Genomic DNA, 26,042 nt, shown 5'->3' on the forward strand with positions numbered 1-26,042 from the left:
AATAATTTATGGCGACTAAATTACCATACGATATATATCTCATATTTTTTTCTAAGTTTGCAAAAGTTTCAGACCACTACAAGGACGAAGAGCTTAGAAACTGAGTAGACTTTGAACTCGACATGATAAAAGCAATACCTGCTGCAGATATGTAAAAAACAGCCTACATAAGGCTACGTTCCTCTGTAAAGGGTCATGTGGAGATTCGTGGATTATTTTTTGCAGTTTAGGATTTATCATTTTTCAGCTCTTTATCAAATAGTATCCATATTGTCGTGTATTTTTTTGAGCTCTGCAAGAAAAAGTTCTACGCTTTGGAAACACCGCGACTTAGTGACTTTTGTGGTTGCTTAAAATTCCTTTGAGACAACTTGGTTTTGACAGCCTGAAAACATGCCACCACCTATCTAGTACAAAGGTTGCACATGCGCAAAAGATTGACCACTGTGTCCTCTAGTCTACTCTGGTTTGATAGCAGCATTATTATGAGCCGAATTTTATTACGTTATGGTCAGCGGACAGTTTGCTGAGTAATAATAAAAGAACCTACGTGTTTTGTTAAACTCATTCTAAATGGAAGGGCTACTTGCCTTTAAGTGAACTTCAAGTAAAAATACACTTTTAGGCGTGATTTACATCTTACATAAAAAATTTTAGAGGCGAGGAATAGAAAGCTTATAGTGTTCTGGAAGGGCTAGAACCAGTGATCTTCGGCGTGTTTGGTGTATGTATTAATAAGTAAATTAGCAGTCTCCTGACAACAACGCTTGACTGAAATAGATGCAAATTAATGCAACATACACAGGCTAACAAGAAAACCTGCATTGATTTATTTCCCACTGAAGGCGCCTTCTTTACTGAGTCGGGTGAGTCTTGAAAACAAAAAGAACTAAAAAAACATCTGTTAATAAAATATTATTTACTCTCGACTCATTCAAATTTCACCTATTGAGTATCGAATTCCTCGGTAGTATAGTAGTGAGTATCCCCGCCTGTCACGCGGGAGACCGGGGTTCGATTCCCCGCCGGGGAGATGCTTTTGTTTGTCTTTCTTCTGTTTCCGAGTACTAAATAATACCTGGAGGCCAAAAGTTTTAAAATAGGTGCTTTTAAGTTAAATTCCAAAACCAATTTGTTTGATATATAGAGGCGATCAAAAAATAATTGAAGTTTGTCAGCAATCGTCGGATATTTCATGGACTAAGACTGCTGACAAGAGTAATCAAATCGTATCTAAGTTTGCGATTCTTAACGAATTTGCAACTGCCTTTTTATTAGACATTGCGTGAGAGATAATTTGCTTGGTGATTTGACAACTTACGTTGAATATCGAACTAAATATTAGAGTTAACACATTGATTGACATTTGACTTATTATTGATTTGCGATTAACAGTTAAAGGCATAACCGTTTAAGTCAAATAATTATCCTTTGATCCATAAGTAAAAAAGTTTTGACCACGCATTCGGTTTATAAGTACGTTTTCCTCGCTTACATGTTGAACTGCTTGCTGAACCGCTTGTTTTTCTTTGATCGGGAAACAATTTGGCTGGATAATGCCACAGAAGTAAGTTATGTCGTTTACCAATTGAACTTTAAGTATTTTCATTTTAGTTCTCTTCCACGCAAATGTCAGGAATCTTTCGAAATTTCTTGCGTATCACGTATTTACTTTTTTTTAGATCGAATAAAGACTTGCAGTGTAGCCAATCGATGAGGGTGAACCATTTTCCACGAAGTAGTCTCTCCTACCAAATTGAACTTTCTGCGTTATTTGAAAAATCAAATTTGTGCGTAGACACAGGGGCTTCTAATATAAACTATTCATAAAATATAATTTTGATTTCCAAGATTGTGTTCCGTTATGTTGGCATGGAGGCGTTCAATGGTCTCTCACGTAGCACAAATGAGCAGTTTTAGGATCTGTTTAGAACCAAAGGTAACGTTTGCGTTGATGAGCTACTATAATGAGCAGGCCACATTAAAATATGTTAATTTTTTTTTTCAGTAAGCATCTGGTTTCTGTAGTGTAGTGGCTATCACGTCCAGAAACCAGACGCTTGTTCCAAAAAAAACTTTGAATTTATTTTAAAATAGCCTGTTCATTATTGTGCCTCATCAGCACAAATCTTGCCTTTGGTTCCAAACAGATCCTCCAACTGATCATTTGTGCCACGGGAGAGACCAATGTAAGCCTCTATGCCAACAGAACGGAACGCAATGACGTCAAAGCTTAATGAATTCTCGCTATAGACTTTCACATTTGTAATAATTTGTTAATAGAATCTTGTGAGCCGGTAACCAGTCCCCCAGCAAAGTTTTTAGTTATACAGTCTCATTTAATTTGTAAATATTTTTTGTAATTTCTTGTAAATATGAAGTATTTCACTTTAGTGCCGAATTCATATCTAATAAACCATTACCATTACCATTACCACAACTCCATCTTGGAAATCTAAATTATATTTTATGAATAGTTCATGTTAGGAGCCCATGTGTCTACAGCCAAATTTTGATATGTCCACTAGCGCAGAAAGTTGAATTTGGTAGCAGAGATTGCTTCGTGGAAAATGGTTCACCCTCATCAATTGGCTGAACTGCAAGTCTTCATTCGATCTAAAAAAAGTAATTACGTGATACGCAAGAAATTTCGAAAGATTCATAAAAATTGCGTAGAAGAGAGCTATAATGAAAATACTTAAAGTTCAATTGGTAAACGACATAACTTACTTCTGTGGGATTATCCAACCAAATTGTTTCCTGATCAAATGAAAACAAGCGTTTCAGCAAGCAGTTTAACAGGTAAGCGAGGAAAACGTACTTATAAACCGAATGCGTGGTCAAAACTACTAACCGTTGATTTCACTTATGGATCAAAGGATAATTATTTCACTTAAACGGCTAGTATCCCTTAAACTATTAATCACAAATCAGTAATAAATCAAATGTCAATCAACGTGTTAACTTTAACATTTATATAAATATTCAAAGTGGCTCATCATATCACCAAGCAAATTATTTCTCGCGCCATGTCTAATAAAAAGGCAGTTGCAAATTCCTAAAGAATCGCAAACGTAGATTTGATTACTCTTGTCAGCAATCTTTTAGTCTATGAGATATTCGACGAGTGTTGATAAATTTGAATTCATTTTTGATCGCCTCTATATATTGAACGAATTGATTTTGGAATTTAGAATAGAACCCATTTTAAAACTTTTGGCCTTCAGCTATCACTTAATACTCGAAAACAGGAGGGAGACAAAAAGTGCACCTCCCCGGCGGGGAATCGAACCCCGGTCTCCCGCGTGACAGGCGGGGATACTCACCACTATACTACCGAGGAGTGGGTGGAGAGATAATTATATTTTAAGATGTTTTTTTTACTTCTTTCTGTTTTCACGACTCACCCGACTAAAGAGGGTGCCTTCAGTGGGAAATAAATCAATGGAAGCTTTCTTGTTAACCTGTGTATGTTGGGTTAATTTGCATCTATTTCAGTTCAAGTGTTGTAGTCAGGAGTCTGATAATTCCCTTATTATTACACACACCAAACACCCCGAAGATCACAGGTTCTAGCCCTCCCAGAACACTATAAGCTTTACATTCCTCGCCTCTAAGGTTTTTTCCTCTTTGTGTGAGATGTAATTCACGCCTAAAAGCGTATATGTACTTGAAATTCACTTAAAGGTAAGAAGCGATTACATTGAGAATAAGTTTCACAAAAGACGTAGGTTTTTTGATTATTGCTCAGCAACCTGTCCGCTGACCGTAACGTAACAAACTTCGGCTCACAATAATGCTGCAATCAAACCACAGTAGACTAGAGGACACAGTGGTCAATCTTCTTCGCATGTGCAACCTTTTTAGTAGATAGGTTGTGGCGTGCTTTTAGCCTGTCGCAACCAAGTTGTCTCAAAGGAATTTTAAGCAACCACACAAGTCACTAACTCGCGGTGTTTCGAAAGCGTAGAACGTTTCCCTGTAGAGCTAAAAAAAATACAGTACAACATGGGTTCTGTTTGTTAAAGAGCTGAGAGATGATATATCCTGTACTTCAAAAAATACCGATCCACGAATTTCTACATGACCCTTTATACAAATACGTCATGTGTTTCTGGCAGGGCTCGAAACTATGACCTTCCGCATGTTAGACGGATGTGATAACCACTGCACTACAGAAACCAAATTGGAAGTACTTTAAAAAGTCCAAATTTTCCCCTAGTAAATCTGGGGGGATATTAGAGAATATACACCAAGTGACGTCCAATACGGAGAAATCTGCGATTAAAATGTTACTCAACATAAGAAACAGAGGAGGGAACAAGTTTTTTTTGTTCATAAGATAGTATTAGAGAACACTGTCAACATCCCACGCCGTAAACGGCCAGTTGTTTGTAATTAGTGTTCCTCGCGTTGAAAAACATTTGAAGAATACTATAGGAAAATTCATTACCTGACTCGTAAATTCCGCGTTAAATTGTTCGCGAAAACCGATATCGCACGAATCGCGAAGGATATCGGTTTTCGCGTACAATTTAACGCGGAATTCACGAGTCAGGTAATGAATTTTCCTTGAATCGCATAACTGAATGAAAGTAAAAAAACAAGAAATGAAATCGGTAATATTATTTTTTGTTTCTATCTCGAGCGTGCGCTCTAGAAAGACATTTCAAAGCCAACTGTCAGAAGTGTCATTATGTTGGCGAATAGAAAGCAAGGTTAGTCGTACACGTTTGAACCTTCGACAATTTTATTTGTACCTCGTGCTTGATTTTACATTAATTTTCGCTCAACCACTACAGAGCTTTTTTTGTCGAAAGCTCATGATAAGACCAAAAAACGTCTTTCTTTATCTCATTACCAAGCTAAGATTTTATAATCTTTCTTAATCTTTTTACACACATGACCCTTTCGACATTGCTGGTACTACCAGTATGCAGAACACGAGTCACATGTGGGCTCAGCTATGACCCAGCGCAACCATGGTGGCCCTGTGGCTTAGTGGTAGAGTCTGAAGGCCTGAGGTTTCCCTTCTCATCATCTCCTCATGACTCAGAACTTTTTCTTTTGTGGCAAGCCCGTGACGAGACAAAAGAAAAGCATCTTTCTCTAAGGAAAACTCAATTCGATGAAGAATAATTTTCTCAGATTAGGATCAATCCAAACGATGACAAAACCTCGATCACATTCATTCCCATCTTATTATTTATTCCCATTATTGCTTCTAAGTTTTTCCTAAGTTGATCGCTAGGGATACCATAGTGCAATGCTTCATATGTACGCTGAGGATTGCAGGCTCAAGCCCAGCTGAATACCACGAAAACGCTTCTTGCTACGTTATTTCACTTTCTGTTTCTACATTTACGCGAAATTCAAGACAATCACGTTGAATTCATATTTTAGTTTTTCTAGGCTTGACCAGTCTTACGCGATAAAAGATGACGTAATGTCTTATCTTATTTGTTCAGGAACCTTTAGTAGTTTGTTTTATCACTTTTATGAAATCCATCTCCAGTCGAAACCCAGAAAGAGCTCCTTTTAAAGCCTAATGACAGCTGTTCGAGGATAAAACGTGCATAACAGCCAGAAACTCATCACGCAAAACAAAATGGTTCACGAATCATGTTTAATTGAGCTCTTAATTCACGGGTCACGTTTAACTCAAATATTGATTCGCGTGGACATGAAAAAAGCTTATTATCTTTTATCACGATTCACGAATGAAAAAAGTCGAATCGTGACTCACAAGGAAAAAAATCTCCGTATCACGCTTCGCGTAAAAAGTATAGGGGACCCTTAGGGGAAGGACAAAGATCTAAAGTGTGCTACAGAAAAAGAGAATAAACCCTCTCGGCCACTTTTATTGTCGAAAAAAAAATGAAGCCTAAGGCCCTCTTTGCCTTTTGCTCCAAGATTTCTAAATGAACTGTTTCCCGCAGGGCTCGAACCTGCGACCTTCCGCGTTTGAGGCGGACGTGATAACCACTGCAATAAAGAGGCCTGTTTATTATAGTGACTCATCAACGCAAATGTTACCTTTGGTTCCAAACAGATCCTCCAACTGATCGTTTGTGCTACGGGAGAGACCACTAGAAGCCTTCATGCCAACAAAACGGAACACAATTGTTGAGGAGTTCTGATAAATTTGAATTAATTTTTGATGACCTCTATATATCAAACAAATAATAATAATAATAATCTTTATTATCTTTATGACTTTTCATATAAAATATGGTTTTCAAAAAGGATATGCAGGGATCTTTGCAAACTGATGTTGAAATTCAATATAAACTTTTCGCCTCCAGGTTTCACTTAGTACTCGGGAGCAGAAGGAAGACAAAAAGGGCATCTCCCTGTCGGAGAATCGAAGCCCGGTCTCCCGCGTGACAGGCGGGGATACTCACCGCTACACTACCGAGGAACTCGGTTTTATGAGGTGAAAATTGAATGCTTGGACGGTAAATAATATTTTGTTAACAGGTGTTGTTTTTAGTTCTTTCTGTCGTCAGGACTCACCCGTCTAAAGAAGCTACTTACAATAGGGTATATATCAATGTAAGCTTTCTTGTGTATGTTGCATTAATTTTCATCTTTTTCAGTCCAGGTGCTGTCGTCAAGAATCTGATAATTCCCTTATTAAGTATGAGAGTGATCTTTGCAGTAATGACCACTACTTAAGCAGTCGTGAAAATATCATAGCCTTAAAAAATTCAGACCTGTACGAGAACTCATGACCTCTGCGATAACAGTGCAGTGCTCTACCCGACTGAGCTAACAAGCCAACTGGGAGCTAGTAATTATGTTGGTTCGTAATAAGCCCGTGAAGTGATGAGTCGACGTTTGTGAAAATATGGAAATCCTCATATTTATTTCTTTGACCGCAGTTTAGATGTATTATTTCCATATATTCACAAACGTTAATTCCCTTATTATTACACACGCCAAACACGCCGAAGAGCACAGGTTCTAGCCCTACCAGAACACTATTAGCTTTATATTACATACCATAGATTCAGTTTTGTAACATAACCTTGCTATGCCCGTTTACCATTCCTTGGTTTCTTTTTTTGTTGTTGTTATACGAACTGTAAAGTTTATAAATGTTTGGCCAGTTCTTTCTTTAAAATTAGCCCCACATTAATACCAAATTAGAACACAGAAAATTATTGGATAGCGATCAACGGAGGCGCCGTAGCTCAGATGGTTAGAGCGCCTGTCTCGTAAACAGGAGGTCATGGGTTCAACTCCCATCGGTGCCTTTTGTTTTATCTTCTCTTTCATTTGCACCTAATACACTCTCATAATTTGTCTTATTGCCTGCGTTTAAGCGCACTGGTAGCAAGAGGTGGCTCGTAAACAACAACGACCGAAAGAAAGCACACGTATCTAGAAACAACGAGAAAATCAATAACATTCCAAATCGAGTTAGATAAGCGACAACTGTCTGAATGTTCTCAAGCACAATTCAACATGATAATGGTAGAATGTAGCTCATACAAAGTAAAACTTGTGTGGACTCTGCTCGGCCAGTGGGTGAGGAGGTTCGTCTCCTTCCCATCTGACTGGTGCACTATGTTGTCTTTCTACTGTCATTCTCATTTCGGTGTCACTCCCCTTTTCGTTCTTTCCCGCCCCTTCTCCTTCGATCCTAAAGTCTTGCCGCCCTTCTATCAGTCCCTTGTCCTTGCTTGGCGTGGCCTTAACGGCTCTTTTCCACGCATAAAAACTGTCTCATCTATGGTTCTTCTTGCTCACTTGTCTGCACTCCCGCCTCCGACATGACTACAAAGTCCTGCTATTCCTATCTCGTATCTGAGAAAATGGTCCAACCACAATGCGTCGAGAAATTCAACATCGTCTACCCATCATTGGATTGGCCTGCCACGTGGCGCTATCTGTCACTATTCGACGTCGACCGTTCCGTGATAGATCTCAACTAAAAGGTTACGCACGGCGTCCTGTACACTGCCCAGCTTCTTGCCTCTTTCGGATTGCCAGTCCCCCTCCCCTGTTTCTGCGGGGCCCCAGTAGAAACACTGGAACACCTGTCCTTCTACTGCCCCTTTGCCCAAAGTATACTCTCCTGGCCCCAGTCTCTTATGTTCTGTTTCTCCTCCATGTGTCCTGTGTTACTCCTCCGCCATGTTCTCTTCGGCTTCAACTCTGACGAGCTGATTGCCACCCCCCGTATCTTTGTGTACCTTCTCAATCTGTCTAAATTCTGCATCTGGCAATCCCGAAACGACTTCCGCTTCCGCAACACCCGTCCGGGCGCTGTGGCGGTCCTGGCTAACATTCTGTCTCGTCTGAAGTTTCAACTACCCATTTTCTTCAAACGCTTCAAGTCAGACAAGCGACGGTGCTTCTTCCACCGGCAGAGGGGGGGGGGGGGGTGGGGGGCGTGGCATTGTCGCTTCTGCCGTAAATAGCTCACTTGTATTCTCCATCTAAATGTCCCCCTCCTCTGTGAGTGTATCCTTGTTGTGTCCGTCTCGTAGCCCCTTGTGCCGGGTCTCCTTAAGTGGTGTACTGCACGGGGGCCCCCTGTACTGTGTCTCGTACTACGTACGTTTTGTTTTTTTGTGTGCCACCCCTTGGCTGGTTAGGGGTTATTATTATTGTTTTGGTTTTTTCGTGTGCCACCCCATGGCTGGCTCGGGGCTATAATTATCAATGAGAGTGAGTGTGTACAATTTTTGGTGTGAGCGTGGTAATTTTTGTTTGAGGTGGGGTTCGATTCCCCAACGAAGTTGGTGTCTGGTGGCCCTCAGTTTGTGGTGGACCCAGCCCGTAGGCATCGCACCCCGCCTCGGGTTGGATCAGACGTGTGGACGGCAGGCATTGCACCGCCCTCACGGGAGCCTGGCCGTCCGCCTCAAACATAAAAAACAAAGGAAAACTTGATTCCTCAAGGGACTCAGAACTTTTTTTTTTCTGTCGAAAGCTCATCATAAGACCTAAACACGTCTTTCTTTATCTCATCACCAAGAATTTATTATCTTTCTTAATCTTTTTACACATTATGCAGAACGCGTGGCAGATGTGAGCTCAGCGATTAACGCAGCCATGGTCTCCCTGTCGCTCAGGAGTAGAGTATAGTCTGAAGGTCTGAGGTTTTGCTTTCCATCATCTCAGCACGACTCAGAATTTTTTCCTTTTATGGCAAGCACGTGATGAGACAAAAAAAACATATTTCTCTGAAGGAAACACAAATCGATGGAGTATAATTTCAGTTCTATATTAGGATCAATCCGAACGATGAGAGAGCCTTGATCATATTCATTCCCATCTTCATTGCTTTTTTGCTTCATCAGGGGATACGTTTATCCTCAAATGATCGCTGGTGATAACATCGTGCAATGCTTCACGCGTTCGCTGAGGAATACAGGCTCAAGCCCTGCTCAATACCATGAAAATGCTCATTGTGACGCTATTTCATTCTCTGTTTTCACGTTCACGCAAAATTCAAGAAAATCACGTTGAACTAATATTTTAGTTGTTCTAGGCGTGACCAGTCTTACCCGACAGAAGATCAGTATGTCTTATCTCAATTGTTCAAGAACCTTTAGTGGTCTGTTTTATGACTTTTATCGATTCGTATGAAGTCCACCTCCAGTCGAAACCCAGATTGGGCTGCTTTAAAGCCTAATCACTTCCGTTCGAGAACAAAACGTGCATACTAGTCAGAAACTAAGCTTGAGTCTATTATGCTAGAATAATTTTTGCCATAATTTGGCAAAACGAGGATAATTTTTAACTTTTTTCAAAGAAAAACACCGCTGGCATAATCTGCTTTTTTTTTTACCTCCACGGTGTGAACAATTTTCGTAACTTTGTATTAAATACCCTTTTCTTGACTGAATTATGTGTGGAGAATGTTTCTTGCTAATAATAAATTGCGCCCAAGGTGGATATTAACTGCGGTCGTTGTAACTTATCTTAGTTTCAGGCCCTACTCTTACGACTCGCAAGCGAGTTGACTGAGATCCAAGATAAAAGATGGCGTCCCCCTCGTCGAACGGATCCTCGTCGAACACTTCTAGTTCTTGAGGCAATGACGTACAAAGAGTATCAGTCTCTCGGGAGCTAGCATGTATTAAAACCGGCCAAAGGAATATTTAGCGAAAGAGGTACATGAGATCTTAGTCTCGTTAGCCTTAACGATGGAATCAAATAATTTCCTGGGGAAAGTTTGTGTTTTCGGAACAGTAAACTGTTTTGTGACGCTTGCAAGGAACTTCTAAGCTCTAAAAATAGCATACCTCAAAATCATGTTGCTTCCAGAAAGCAAGACTCAAACAAGGCGAAGATGAAAAAAACCAAGAAGCGAGATCAAACTATCACGGAGGCGATTAGACAAGACAATACACAGAACAAGGACTGCTCGTTTCTAGCTGAGGAGAGAGAGCTGACCGTTTACAGGTGGTAGAGGAGTTTTTCAAAGCTGGAATCCTTTTGCAAAAGATAGACAAACTCCGGCCGACCGCCCTCGCGAAGCAAGGCTATAGCTATCGTCTTGGTCATCCTTCTAACATGAAGGAGTACATTCCAATGATATACAAGCAAGAAATACAAAGGATTAAAGCGGAAATTCGTCGAGAACCATCTGATGGCAGAGGCGAGGAATTTACAAGGGATCTTTCCATTATCTTTGATGGAGGCACGAGACCGTCAGGGAGAGGTGATCGTGATCGTGGTCCGTTTTGTCAACAATGCATATGATTGGTGTATTGTGCTACGACTGATAAGAATCGATGATTGTGCCATATCAGTTAAAGGGTGACGCGCTTGCCCAAATTCTCAACGAATGTTTATTTGCCGACTATGGTGTGAGAGCAGACTCACGAGAGACGGCGCCAGTGTAAACCCAGCAGTCTTAAATCGCATCTAGTTCATATTCCCTAAGATATTCAATGTGGTTTGTTTTTCTCATACTTTGGGTAATGTCAGCAATCAATTTCTTATCCCGAACTTAAGTGAAATTGGCAATCTGTGGATCCGCCCATTTGGAACAGACCAGATTTGAATCGAAGAGTTCAGTCCGAGACTCGTTGGTGGTCGAAATGGGAAGTCTACAAACAACTCATGGAGCAGTTTGGTGACTTACAAGAATTCGTGGCGACTGCTGAAAGAGAAGATGCTGCTCCCCAAATTTCACGTCAACTGGTCTGTTGCCACGAGAGTTATAATTATTTTTTTTATCAGTTCTGTCGTTCGTCTTTGTTCATTGTAATTAGTGTAAATAGTTCTCGTCTCAATAGTTCCGTTCTGTATTTATTAGTTTGTATTTTTTCGTGCTGTCAAAATGTAAATTAAGTTTGTCAGCGTTGTTTCATGTAATCGCCTTTGAGTATTGTGCAGCCTTGTTTAGTCTATTGTTTTAGCCTTTATGCGCTATATAACATCGTAGTTGTAATTTTCATTCAGTCGTTGTTATTCCGGAGTGCCGTACAGATCTTGTAAGTAGTTACGCTTTCGTTTGTATTTTCCTGTGGTTTTTCGTATTCCTTTCGTTGTATTTTAGTTTCGTTGGGTTTAAGTTCGCATTGTTAATTCTGTATTTTTTGTGTTATGTACAAGTGAATCGTCGAGATTAAAAAGGGATACGTATTTCAAACTGTGACGGAGTGTCAGATGGTCGACTTGCTGTCGGGTCAAGGTAAACTTCTGAGCCTTAAGCTAGTAGCCATCGTTGATGTCGGTGGACCGTTCGTCAAAGCCACTTACGCTTTAGAGGGAGATGGCCCATTAGTCTTCTCGTATTTCGAGAGATTACAAACAGTTGCGAATATAATGCATGTCAGGTGCCACATTTCCGAAATGTTCACTCAGTAGCTGTCACTATAGCAGCTGGAACAAGAAGCTAAAAGGAGTGTCGAGCCTAAAATTCAGTGGTTTTTTGCGTAGATTGAATGTAGATTTGTACAACACGTTGAGCGCATTCTAGGCAGCTAGAATAACTTGCCCGGAAGCTGCGCAATGGTTGCGACCGACGCCAGCAACTTTACAAGGCCTACGATTATTTCCATTTTTGGCCAGGAACCACGTAATAAATGGCTTAATCACGGAAGTGCCTAATTATGTTGCTGTTGCCCATAACGTCATAATGGCCTGCGAAGCAAACAAAGTGAAGTGGTGGCGACAGCACTGAGATCGATTGCCACGTTGGTCGTCTGCAGTCATGAAGGTTCTCCTTGTACAATCTTCAGCTGCTACTTTAGAAAGAGTATTCTCAATAAATATATGTTGTTCATCAGCCGGGAGGTCCGTATCGGGAAAAACTGTGCCCAAGGCTTTGGATGCCGAGGGCGGTACTCAAGACAGAGGGTACAGTTTTTCCCAATACCGACCGACCTATGCTGGTAAATAACATTTTTATTTTTTTCTAACACATAACAAAATGATTGCCAAAAGAACCCAAATGATGTAGGGCTACAATTACGAGTTTAATTACGGGAAAATCCTCCATAAATTTAACAATTTGTTAGCGAGTGGATGATAAAGAATACAGACGTTATTCAAATTAAAGAGAAAGTTTTCACCGAAATATTTTTAATTTGTAAATGTAACTGAAAAGGCTTCCGAGCAAACTTTGAAACATTTTTTGACAAGTAACTGTCACCTTGTGACACCTGTCAATTGAAGAAGAAAAAAAGCGTACGCTTTTGAATAAACAACAGTGCTGGTTTGACAAACACAAACGAGTTAAGGTGGCTCGTACCGGTTTTCGTCTTTTTGATGGTTTGTAACTTTGAAAGAATACAACAGGAAGACTGACCAAGGCCAGTTGAACACTTTTACGGGGTTGAATTACATAATCATTGGTTATCCAAAAATAAGTGTCATTTCGTCACTAGCAGTTTCCATGGCAACGCTTTCATAGGCTTATTCAGACGCATTTTTTAGCTTGTAACTTAAATAATTCGAAAACTAACCTGGTGACCCCCTGATGTTTTTCAGTGATTGCTTTTGGCACTTGAAAAGGAAAATGCTCAAAGATTTTTGAAAAATTCTACGGAGCGGAATTTCAGAAAATCTACAAAAAGGGCAATTCCCACATATCGCAAATATCCTTCCGTAGAACTTTCTATGTTTTTTTCTGACGATTCCTTTCGACGTTATTATCATATTGGAACAATAAAAAGAAGGGGTCACCGGACTTGTTTTCATGCAATAGCTTTCGTGAGTTTAGCAATTTCCACGCGCGTTCTCGCGCATTTAAAAATCTGGATTCTAGAAGATCGACATTTGCTCATGATCTGTTTTAGCTACCGCTGACAATTGCGTGTGCTCGCGCGAGCACGTTTACTGCTAAGAAAATCATTAAACAGCCGTCAAAGACACAGCCTCCCGAACTCATCTTAAAAATCCTACACACGACTTGTGGCCATATCATATTATTTTCCTTGAAGTTTCAAAGTCTTCTTCCACTTCAGGTAGATTATCCTTCACTTGAGTTCTTCTTTTTTCGTCGTCGCAAGATTTCATATCGGTTGAATATTTCTTTTAAAAGTGAAGTGAAGCAACCTTTACTTCTCCTAAAATCGTCTTCTTAATCTTAGTTTCTATCTCCTGCATTCACAGTGGCCGCTCAACACATCAAATACAAGCTCTTAGGTAAACTTCTCACATAAGTAGAAAAAAATCCTCGCGCCGCCATCTTTGTTTTAAATTTTCGTCATTTAATCTCGCGCTTCTTTCGCACGTTTCTCTCGCGCGTGACGCAAGAGTGATCTGTTCCCCGCGCGAGGAAACTGGTACGAGCCACCTTAAGGAGGCTCTAAAGGGTTTTTTTAACCGCGTGGAGAATGGATTCCAATATACACGCAAGCTAATTACTTGCGAGAGAAATAAGCGATGGCGCGCGCGATCAGGTCCGCGGGCGAGTTGTAAACAAACATGGCCGCCAGGAGCGTTTCAAAATTGCCGGCACCTCTATTGTTTCCAGCGGAAGGGGTTCTTTGAGAAACAAAAATGGAAAGTTGACTTCTTGAAAGCAGGCAGGAAAATGTTCGGATGGCAGGTTCGTTGCCGAAAGTGGTCAAAAAAATTTTATTTAACGAGCGAAAGGAGGATGGTGAAGTCGACACCCCATCAATAAAGTCGCGTCGAGTAGATCTTCTTTGGTCCGCGAAAAATTTAAGTGGATACCTCTGAGTGCTACGATTTGTTTCGCGTTGAATTTGATTCCTAATAAAACGAAATGACCGAAAACTTTCCTAAAAAACTCACCGGAAGATGAAAAGGAAAATGAAATCATTGTTGGATCCGGGATTGTAAACATTGACAGTTTTATTAACGGAAATGGAGAAGTGTAAATGTCGCCATAAATATAAACATAATTTTCAGTAAAAAAGAGATCGTAAAAATGTAGATGAGACTTTAATTCTAATTTAACCACAGACAGTAAAATTAAAATAAAATATTCATCTTAAACTTGTGAGAAAGATTGTTGATATTTCCCTTGATAAACTGTAAATGACAACGGACGAAAATGCAAACTCGCATTTGTTAAGAAAAGATTGCAAAATTTGTTTTGTTTTCCATTTAAAAAAAGGAATAATGAAGGTTCACGGTCATGACAGTGGCAAATAGAAAAAAAGAACAATGAAGCCAAGGCTTGTTCCTACCGCTAGTACCTCGAATATTATAGAAATTCGCGAAATCTGTGACGACCAACAAATTTCTGATGTATATGAAACCCTAATTTCCGCTGAGTTTGACGCTCTGCTTGACAATCTGGAAGACGTCAAAGCAAATTCTTTTTACTCCAAATTGTTTTCACTCTTCCACTTCAAATTGCACACAAACAATTATACGGTCAATGGTAAATGTGCATCGCCGAATGAGGCCTTCGATCAAGCTATCTTCTAGGAACAGCGACAAGATACCATCCAGACGTTCGATGGAAAGCTTCATCTTTCGATAAACATGGTCCAGAAGCTGGCAGATGCTGGGTTGTCTCATGTTACACTACAATCTCTGATACAATGAAAATATATGAACTTCATATATTTTGAACTGCGGTATTAGATGCGTATGATGCACGATCCTCGCAGTATTTAGCGCTATTTAAGCAATAGCGAAAATCAGACCTGAAAAAACTCAGGCCTGTACGGGATTCGAACCACTGACCTCTGCGATACTAGTGCAGCGCTCTACCAATTGAGCTAACAAGCCAACTGGGAGCAGGCCGTTAAGTTGATTCGAAATAAACCCGTGAATTTTTTTCAGGTCTGATTTTCGCTATTGCTTAAATAGCGCTATATACTGCGAGGATCGTGCATCATACGTATCTAATACCGCAGTTCAAAATATATGAAGTTCATATATTTTCATTGTATCTGATTTATCACTTTCACGGGTTTATTACGAATCAACTTAACGGCCTGCTCCCAGTTGGCCTGTTAGCTCAATTGGTAAAGCGCTGCACTAGTATCGCAGAGGTCAGTGGTTCGAATCCCGTACAGGCCTGATTTTTTTCAGGTCTGATTTTCGCTATTACTTAAATAGCGCTATATACTGCGAGGATCGTGCGTCATACGTACTACAATCTCTGTACGAGAAACTCAACATTAACGGCCTCAATATGGAGTACTGGCATTGGCGCCATCTGCAGAATCAACTTGTCATGAAATATCGAATTCCGCTAGAGAATTCTCTCCGGAGTTTCTCTCCGGAGTTCATTTCCAACTGTCGTAACGGTAAGCAGTCTGAGTCTCAAATGATGACTCACTTTTAAAATCACAAAACAATGTGAATCCATCTTCAGGATGAACGATTTTTAACGCGCTGAGGGCATCTGTCGATTAATCGCGCGGACACAGACTCATCCTCGCGAAAATGAGCCCTTGAGTCAGCGGTATCGTTTAAAACGCGTGACCGGATATAAAAGTGTAAGCTAAAATTGCAAAAACCGGAAATAAACCTTGCTAAGTTGATGAACTAATATCTCGAGAATTAGTCCGGTGACCTACCCTGATTTTTTGTCTGCAAATTAATTTCATCATTTTAAAACATTTTACATTTTAAAACAGCATTTTCCTAAATAATTCAAGTTCTACTAGATAGTTTTTTTTAAGAAATTTTAAAGAAAAAACTAGGCCACCGACTTGGTTTTTGAGATATCTTTCACAAGCTGAGGTTTAGAGGGTCTTTTAGCACTACTGTACTGTTGCCATGGCAACAGATAATGCCTGACGAGCCCCCTCGATAGATTGCCCTAACATAGTGTTAGTTATGCATATGTAAAGTCATTATCGTGATGATAAGTTTGACAGTCCTGATATCTTTTACTGATTGGCACTTGCTGTTAATTGTGAAAAACCCTTTCGAGCCTCCTTAAATGACAATGCGACGATCTTCTCTTAAAAAAAAAAAAACCGTCAGAGATCTTACGGAAGGTATTGTTTATTTCCAAGGAATATTAATCTTTGAAGATTTACCTCTGTTCCGTTTTAAAATGTCACGGAAAGTCAAATTGTAAGTGAATCCAAATGTGTGTTTTGAGTTGTTAGTCTGTTTGTTCGTTTTCTGCAATGGTGTGTGTAAATCTGTCTTTCTTCGACTTAAAAGCTGAAGTCAGTGAGACTCTTTCCAGCTAGACACAGGTGGATTTAATGCGACTTTTATTCATCAAATTCCTCCGGTTTCTGATGGGAAATTTACGGTAGAAATGTCCAAATTCAAGGGATTAGCAAAGAATAGGCGAAAGTGTATTTATAGAAGAACTCAAAACTTCGCTTAACGTTTCACAAACGAACAAATTGTGTTAAAGAATTCGGATATTAACGAATGAGAGTCACCGATTGATTAACGTAACTTTTAACTGCAACCACCTCTCGTTGTAACTTTCTGAGTTACTTTTTGTGAAGAATTATTAAATAAAAATTGTTTTTAGGCCGCGTTTCAATCGTTTTAAAAACAAATTTAGTACCACCAAATTTATTTCGAAAACAATTTTTGCAGAAAAGTCATTGTGATTTGAGAGCGAGAGAGAAGAAAGACTGAGTATTATTTATCGCCGAATGGTCGTGACCGAAGTCTTTGCTCGAACACTCTGCCCGACCGGCAAAATGAGATATATTTGTGAAAACCTGCAACGAAGCTTGAGATATTTTGTAAAGCCGGACTCGAGCGAAACGGATACCGCCCGCTGTAAGCGGGCCGGATGGGGAGAATACTGCCCGCTCTCGGAACCAATCAGATTGCAGGATATGTAGAATACCGCCCGCTCACGAGCTGAGAAAAAAAAAATTGACTGTATTGATTCACTCCCAACTTCAATTCAGTCAGAAGCTCCATTGATTGAAAAATGTTGAGCAGTATGTTTATCAATTCTGAGGAACAAATGCAGGGGAAACGTGTAACGACACATTGTTTGTCTATTAAAATGATGGGCTTCACTCACCAGATAAGTAATCAGTTGCTGTTTGTTTCGTGTTTACCCCGGTGCTCTACCTTTGTTTTGCTTAAAATCAAGTAGCATAATTTTAATACGAGGAGCATAATTTAGGGAAACGAGCATAACTCGGGTATAAATTTCAGAAATTTTGAGCAACGCTAGGAGCATAATATGCCAGCGTTACGAGCACAATCGACTCAACCGCATCGAGGAATATTCGGATTGACTTATCACTGACGGACGAACGACATGCTTCGGCCGAATGTCTTACTTCAATGGCGTAATAAACCGTTAATTGTTCAACAACCGGGCTGTTCAACAACGTTGATGGATACCCGGGGGACGCTGGGCATGTTGGCGAAAAGTAATATTCCATCGTCCGACTCCTAAACGCTGTCTACCAGCCTATCGACTGAGCGTCGAAAGAGTGGCAACAGAACGTCAAAAAAATCGTTAGGTATAGTATCAAACTTCCCAGAGCCTACGCAATTTTCTCAGCAGAAGTACCAAGCTGCCAGATTCGCCGTAGTTCGCTCATGCTTAGCTACCGCATGATCATCAATTAATCCATTGTACTGAAACTTCAGTTTCACTGTACAGTAGGTGTTTAGTTTGAAAATCAGGGAAGATTGTTCAAAATGAATCTTCCCTTTCACTGTTTTTTTTCCCTGTACGAAAACCGGCCACCTTCGAGATACATAATACGCAGTTCTTTCCGGCTAATCGAAATTAGATTTTCCTCGATCCTTTTTGTGGATATCTACGGTAACAAATACAAAAGACAAAACTCTGGCACGGGATAACAGTTTCATTTTCTAATCTACAAAAAAGAATTTGACAAACCTCTAGACAAAATTTGCATCCTTTCTTATGCTTCGTTCATTTTAGTTTCGAACACTTTTCGTCAGTACTTTTATACACCACATGGTTTAAATGTTTATGAAGCTGCTGAGGGAAAAATTATGTGATGGCTAATCTTGTTCTAGTTGTGGAGACATTCATCTTTTCCTTCTTGTTTGCTTGTGGAGGTAACCTTTACATAGGAAATTATTTAACAGGGACTGATTAGCTACTTTGAAATATTAATCTCGTATTTTTGATTTTTGATCTTGTTCCAAATTTCATTAAAAATCGTTTAGACTAAGTCGACTCTTCTAAAATCGAGTTATGAGTCAACCTAAACATGACAAAAAGTCAAGAATCGAGGCTAATATTTTAATCGTTTAGTTAATGCCTACGTTTTCATCACTACATAATAATCACACGATAGTAATTCCAATAATGTTCTCTTCGCTTAGAATAGACTTTCAGTATTTAGAAAGATTCAAAATAATATATCTCAGTAAAGTGAAGAAAAGGAGCACCGTATTCATTTTGCAGTCGACACATGTACTACTCATTTCAATCTGGACGAAGCCCCAAATTTGCGATGAACAGTTTATAGTATAATATCTATTTTCAAACTGGGAGTCAAAATTTCGCCGACGGGATAGATCTTTCATTTCCTTCGTTTAGATAGTGATTAATGACCCTAAAATTTGTATTACGAAATGACGAGTGAAATAACGTTCTCTAGGTCTTGACTTTACCATAAGTTTACCAGTATACGTGACTAATTTTTTTTTGTTTATTTTTTATTCTGTTGTTGAGATATCTAAGATTACCGAAAGTAATTTGGAAAATGTCTGTGATGAACGAAAATTCAGTTTATGTAAAAACTGAAAATCTTTGCGGAGAACTGGATTATATCATGAAACTCATAACAATTAGATAACTATTGTTAGCGCGTCAACTAGTAACACATCTCTGGGCCATTCTTCCTTTCCAATCTTACATTAGATTACCAAACTTCGAGTAACGATATCCGTCCTCCAATAAATCGTTTCCTTTTTGAAAAGGAGGCTATTTCTCTAAGAATCGTGCCATCGCAGGCAAATGTTGCAATTTATTGGAGGTTCATTCTTGTAACCCACATTGAAAAATTGGTCTCTTATTCTCAGAGTCTCTAGCTAATACGTACCTCCAGACAGTTTACGTCTCCACGTTTGGACGCGACTTTGTCAATTGTGGGCCTCAAGACGAGCCATGCCGATCGATGAAGTTGGCCGTTCTCAGGGTGACCTCGGGTGGAAGGATACTTTTAAATGGGACTGGTACCAAAAAGTATCCGTTCGATTGTGGGGACAGTGACACCGTTTTCAACATAAACAAAAGTGTAGCAATTGAAGGCGCATATCTCAAGCCTCGTGTATCTTGTTATCGCGGCATTAATTTCCAGAGGCAGTCGTCGGTGATAGAGCTATCAGGAATAATCTTTGATCGAACAGCTTTGACATTCATTGACAGCTTGAACGCGAAGATCAGTGACTGTTTGTTTGAAAACGCCTCGACTGCGCTGACCATTCAAGTTCAGGACAGTAAGACTTTTGAGTTGAATATCCAATACTCGAAATTCCTTTACAATGAGGTATTCTGTATAAGGCTGTCGTTGTTAAGTACGGGTAAAAACGGAACTTCCTTTGTCTCCATGAAAGTTTTCGAAACGCACTTTATGAGAAATGGATTACGAAAGAGAAGCGTGGGTGATAGTGGAGTAATCAAAGCAACATCCGAGGCGAAAGTAGACGCTATATCCACCCGAATCATTGCCTCTTTTCAGAATATAACATGTTCAAAGAATTATGGTTATTTCATGAATTTAAATGCTTCATCAGCTGTGACGGAGGAAACTTACAAAGACATTCGCTTGCTCTACAACACCCAGTCACTTTCGCAGGAAGTGGCCAGCAAATTTGGTGCGGATAGTCTTTATTACTCAGTTACAAGAGAAACTCTCGTAAGTTTCAATAACATAGAGTGCATCCAAAACTTTGACTTCCGATGTATGGCAATTCAGTCTAATGAGGCTAACGTGACAATTCGTAACTCTAAAATCGTTGGGCAGTCTGGTAACACTACTCTGAAAAATGGAGCCGGTTTGTTACTGGTAGCAAACATTGCAGCACTTTTAAACGTTTTAAATACCAATTTTACCTTAAATGGAGCTATCTTGGGCGGTTGTGTGTTTGCTAATGCTCCAAATGGAACTTTCATTGCAAAATTCAGCAACGTTGAATTTAAACATTGTGAGGCCTTAAAGACTGGTTGTGCACTTGCAGTAGGAGAGCCACCTTTACAACGACAACATTATGCATCATGTCCATCCAAGATGCTTTTGACGATCAGTAATGTAAATATCGCTGGTTGTCGTGGAAAGGCAGTCCACAAATGCACAATTGTCTTCTTATGTTTAAAAAGTGGTGTGATAACAATTACAGAGTCCCAGTGGATGAACAACGTCCATAAAATAAGCAGCTCTTTGCATATAACAACGGAAATAGGAAATGGTAAAACAGCCATAATTGTTACGAAGTGTTCCTTTAGGGATAATGAAGGAAGCTCGATTTTAATGAAAACGCCGAATTCAAATGGAGGAAACGTTACCATTGTGGACACGTTGATTGCGAACAATGTGACAAAACCAGGAACAGCTTTGTTCATAAGTCCCAAATACCTACTTAAACTTGTGAACGTATCGGTGGTGCATGCTCATTATGGACTGAAAATAATTTCAAAACCTGATCCTACACAAGAAGTTTTCCCAGTCGATATCTCTATCTATAATTGTAGTTTTAAAAATAATATTTATGATATGCTTTTTAGTCTTCGTGACCCAAGCTCGTTACGTCTCATGATTCAAAACACAGTATTTACCAGCAAAGAATCCCGTAACAGAAGCTATGCCATATACTTCCACATTCCGTCTTTGACAAAGCTGAATATCTCTGAGGCGGTTATCGGCCTAGAAAACAATACTTTTGAGTACAGGCCATCCACTAATTTTGCTCTTTTCTTCCGCGGTCGTAAAACACTGTGGATAAGACGGTCCACGTTTAGAAACTGTGCCTGTCTCTATCGTGAAAAGTGGCCAAAGCCGCGAAGTAGTGTTTCAGCTGACTCCTATTTCTATGAGACGGCAACTGGCGCATTATCAATCATCACAGCCCTTGATACACCGCTAAAATCCGGATGTGTGCAACGAAATACCACAAACAATACTCACCCATTGTGGACGTACGGGTGTGACGTGGTAATTGAAAATACCCTATTTCAAGATAATATGGGTATCATGGCAGGTGCAGTGTCCATCACTAACGGAAACACCATGTTTCAAAATTGTGTCTTCCAAGACAATTTTGGTATTGAACAAGCAGGTCATGTTTATTCTGCGTATGGAACGGGTCAAGTGCTTTTCAAAGACTGCTTTTTCGTCAGAACAAAAGAAAGTTTGAAACTGGGAAATCGTTCGTTCTCTAAAGCAATACTTTTGTATTCTGAAAGTGGAGGGCCAATGAAATTTGAAAACACGTCCATGACTTCATTTGTATCTACATGGAGTCCATATCCTGTGCTTTATATTTCTAGTGGAGGATACTTTTCCATGGACAACAATACAAGCATTCAGTGCAACAGAGGAAGCCAGCTTTGGCTTGAAAATACCACTCATTTTTCTTCATCTGAAAACATGAAAAAGTTTTGCAAACTTAATGTCACCAGCCTAAAATTTTTGTGCTGGACTTGTGCTCCTGGTTATTACAGCCTTGAAAGAGGACGTTCACGTGGTTTAGCTGTAGTCGACAAGATTAAGTGCTACAAATGTCCATTTGGGGCCACTTGCAAAACTGGAATCATAACTGCGGACGAAAATTTCTGGGGACATCAAAGTACTAAAAGACTGCATGAGCTCGAGTTTATTCCTTGTCCCAACAGTTATTGTCAAAGTCCAGCTACTGGTTCTGCAGAATATAACGAGTGTGTTGGAAACAGAACCGGTATCTTATGCGGTTCTTGCGCTCCAGGATTTGGTGAGACTCTTCTTTCTACCGATTGCCTGGCGAACGAAAAGTGCAGTAACAGCATGTACTGGTTCATTAAAATACTGGCAACAACTAGCCTTGCTACATACCTTTTAATCAAACCACCAATTTTCAATTTTCTCAAAAAACAAATATTCTGGTTTAGGAAAAAGGAACATAGGATGGTAAGGGAAGACTTAGGTGGTGTCGGTGAGCACCTGGACAGCGGTTATCTCAAAATTGTCTTTTATTTCTATCAAGCTGCCGAGGTACTGACTGTTGGTTCCACCGACGACTTGCTCCATAAAATAAGTTTCATATCTGTAATCATAGCAGGTTTCAATTTTCGATTTCGGATGTTCAAAGAAATAGCGGGATGTCCTTTTGTTGGCCTTACAGCAGTGACTAAGGAGTTGATGCAGTCTGGAACAGTTTTTGCCACCATGACAGAAGTTTTCATCATATATTGGTTACACGTTAGTTTCAACATTTTACGACGAAAGGCAGTCCCTTCTCCTCAACGATACATGGCGACAATCATAGAGATACTGCTTCTTGGATACGAACGGTTAGCAGAAACATCTTTGAAGCTTTTGCGATGCGTTCCTATTGGTTCTGAAAAGCGTCTCTACCTCGATGGAACTGTTACATGCTGGCAATGGTGGCAATATGCACTACTGGCTTACGTTATAGTATTCGTGGTGCCTTTCTTCTTTGTTCTTTACTTCGGTTCTTTTCACCTTTATCGAGGACAGGTTTCGACAAGTGAATTCCTCGGAGCATGCATTATGCCACTGCCGTTCCTGATATACTGGTTCATAAGAATCAAAATGAGGGCGAACATCAAGGCATCGCTAGTAAGAGGGAAGACTGTGAGCAAACCTGTCTTAGAAGTACTACAAGGACCGTTTCGCCCACCAAACGACGAAAATGATGGAACTTTATACTGGGAGAGTGTTTTGATTGGCCGTCGTTTAATACTCCTTGCTTGCCGTGCGTTTGTTGACGATGAAATGCTGTGTTTAGTGCTCATGGCTGCACTTTGTGTTCTCATTCTTATCCACCATCTGTGCAAGAACCCTTACCGCAACACCGTCACCAACAACACCGAAACGGTATCCCTCTTTGCATTAGTTATCATTTCGCTAATCAACATTCCAGAGGCCACTCTTGTCTCATTTAGTACAAGCCGCCATGGACCGAGCAAACGGTACTTAAAAGCCATGGAATGGATTGAGATCTCTGTTCTTGTTTTCTTCCCATTGTGGCTCTCCCTGTGTGTAGCACTCGCCATTATCTCCCAACTCTTTCGTTTTATTGTGTCTACAGCAATGACCTGGAATACGATCGCAATCAGAAGTCCACTTCTGGATCCCGACAGTGATTCGTAACTTCCTGTAAAGCTCTTCATGTCACCATTTGCTAGGTGCAGTGGAACGAATGAATTTATCCAAACTGTGGGACTATAATGCCCGTGTCGTTTTATTTTTACAACATCGCTCTCGATAACTGTGAAACAGACATATTTTTCATTAATTTTCCGATTTTTTCAGTTCTTTACTCTGTTTTTTTTTAATCTACAAAAGCATATGAGACAAAAGAGGACGATATCCTCTCTTTCGTAAGATAAGTTTCTAGCTGAAGCACCAGCCTGAGAATTTTTAGACCCGAATCAAGACAATTTTCGAGTTTTATTCGGAACGAAGATAGAAAAGTAAAACCTCTTGGGTCGTGTAGCTTATTATTCGTGAGTTCAACAATAAAATATGTCGGTTTTTTATTTCAACCTGTCCTTCTCTTAAGGGACCGGTCATTGTTTGTCGGCTGGGGAGGGGGGGGGGGGGGGATGGGTCAGAGGATTTTGGTTGTGGCACAGAAGAATTTACCTGATCCCCTCAAAGGCTTTGTAGTATTCTTTATTAGCAGTGAATTTTATATTATCCTCTTAAAATTCTGTTATAGACGACTGATGCACCTTCCGTTACCCCATTAAAACCATGTAATCCCTCCAACAAATCTGCTTCCCCACCCCCTCCCCTAGCGATGGATAATGACTGATCCACAGGAGCCCATCACCCGAAGCTTCCATCTTCCCTACTGACCCTCTGAGCTAACCCTGTCCCGTATCTTTATATTTTTAGAAGCACTTCCCCCGGTGGTTTTCGTGGGTGTTTTTATAATAGCCAATCATAAGAGAGCTGTCGTCTCTATTGCGTTATGTCTCTATTGTGTCACTTGCACTTCGCACGAAATTATTTCAATAATGGCGGAAAGCGCGGAAAGATTAAAGAATCCCCGCAAATATCTCAGTTCTAAAAATAAAAAGAAGCGGGACAGGGTTGACTCAAGGGTACAACTGAGATGGAAGCTCCGGGTAATGGGCTCCTGCTGATCCATTTGCCCACGCAAAGGAAAGTAAGATGAATGGAAATTAATTTTGACTCTTAATATATTATTAAAATGGACAAAAGCCACACTAACGTCACCTCCCCTGATTGATAATGCACAAAAGTCGTATAAAGTACAACTCAAACTCCCGAGTTCAGCCACTTTCTACCTTTCAGAAGCATAATGCGATTCTTCGATAGCAAATATGAGAGCTCTCACTGAAAAAGAAAACGGAATGGATTAGGGCCCCTGAAGAACAAGGAAACAAATACACAATGAGGTGTATCACAAATGTTATTATATCGCTAGCAGTGCCCGTGGGCATCATGAAGCAAATGCTGTGTTATGATTGGCTACCCGAGAGCGCAAGATGGGCCCATCCTGCCCGCTCGAGATTACCCGCCTAGATCCGCGCAAGAAAGTCATTGCGTGGAGCGGAATTACAAACATCGTAATTTTTTTGCAATGTCTGAGATGGAGTCGTTCTCGGACTTAGCCAATATTCAGCCATCTCGACCTCACGCTTGGTCAATAACGCATACGTAATGCACTCGCTATAAATTTTTTCCAGGGGAAGCTTGACCTTCTGGCTTGATAACATCTAAAAGCTTTTCCAAAAGTATCGAAGATCGGGCCTGTCCGGGAGTCGAACTCGGGACCTCTCGCACCCTAAGCGAGAATCATGCCACTAGACCAACAGGCCAGACATAATTAAAGTGAAAAGGGTATTTTATCTATTGCTGTTATAAAAGCGGGTGGATAAACGCTTGTATCACGACTCTGACGTTGATAAGCTAGCGTAACTGGTCTTTTGATCAGAGTCGCATTTAGGAGTATTTTTCACGTCTGTTTGAGAACTTCTTTAACTTAGGGGCCTAACGTTAGGTACAAGCATACGAGTGGTGTACAGTTTTTTTATATTTGAGGTGGACGGCCAGGCTCCCGTGAGGGCGGTGCAATGCCTGCCGACCGAACAGTCTGATCCAACCCAAGGCGGGAGTGCAAGGACATAGGGTTGGGTCCACCATAAACTGAGGGTCACCAGACACCAACTTCACTGGAGGATCGAACCCCACCTCACAAAAATTGACACACACTCTCTAAGAATAAAACTTACTCGTATGATAATAACAAAAGACTGATGATAATAGCCCCTAGCCAGGCAAGGGGAGGCACACCAAAAAACAAAGGATTAATCATAACCCCTAGCCAGCCAAGGGGTGGCCCGCAAAACAAATAACAGAACAGATAATAATAGCCACTAGCCAGACAAGGGGAGGCACACCGAAAAAACAAAAGAATAATCATAACCCCTAACCAGCCAAGGAGTGGCACATAAAACAAAAAACAGAACA

General features: G+C 40.3%; 1 protein-coding gene and 4 non-coding genes across 5 annotated transcripts; 3 read left to right on the top strand and 2 right to left on the bottom strand.

The window, feature by feature from the left end:
• Positions 1–961: 961 nt before the first annotated feature.
• Positions 962–1,033, top strand: Trnad-guc (transfer RNA aspartic acid (anticodon GUC)). The gene has a single exon. It is a non-coding gene; the product is annotated as a tRNA-Asp (tRNA).
• Positions 1,034–3,271: 2,238 nt separating this feature from the next.
• Positions 3,272–3,343, bottom strand: Trnad-guc (transfer RNA aspartic acid (anticodon GUC)). Its single transcript has one exon. It is a non-coding gene; the product is annotated as a tRNA-Asp (tRNA).
• Positions 3,344–7,185: 3,842 nt separating this feature from the next.
• Positions 7,186–7,259, top strand: Trnat-cgu (transfer RNA threonine (anticodon CGU)). The gene has a single exon. It is a non-coding gene; the product is annotated as a tRNA-Thr (tRNA).
• A 12,152-nt stretch (positions 7,260–19,411) lies between these two features.
• LOC148723178 (uncharacterized) lies at positions 19,412–24,085 on the top strand. The gene has a single exon (XM_088734552.1). It carries the CDS (start codon positions 19,500–19,502, stop codon positions 23,688–23,690), a length of 4,191 nt encoding a protein of 1,396 aa, XP_088590678.1. The 5' UTR covers positions 19,412–19,499; the 3' UTR covers positions 23,691–24,085.
• A 1,233-nt stretch (positions 24,086–25,318) lies between these two features.
• Positions 25,319–25,390, bottom strand: Trnap-agg (transfer RNA proline (anticodon AGG)). The gene has a single exon. It is a non-coding gene; the product is annotated as a tRNA-Pro (tRNA).
• Between the last annotated feature and the right edge of the window lie 652 nt (positions 25,391–26,042).

This window comes from Stylophora pistillata, chromosome 9, assembly GCF_964205215.1.
Source record: "Stylophora pistillata chromosome 9, jaStyPist1.2, whole genome shotgun sequence".
NCBI classification, from domain to species: Eukaryota; Metazoa; Cnidaria; class Anthozoa; order Scleractinia; family Pocilloporidae; genus Stylophora; species Stylophora pistillata.

What these genes read in the sequence shown, in the direction of transcription:
- LOC148723178 (XM_088734552.1), top strand. Translation starts at nt 19,500, where the DNA reads ATGAAGTTGGCCGTTCTCAGGGTGACCTCGGGTGGAAGGATACTTTTA.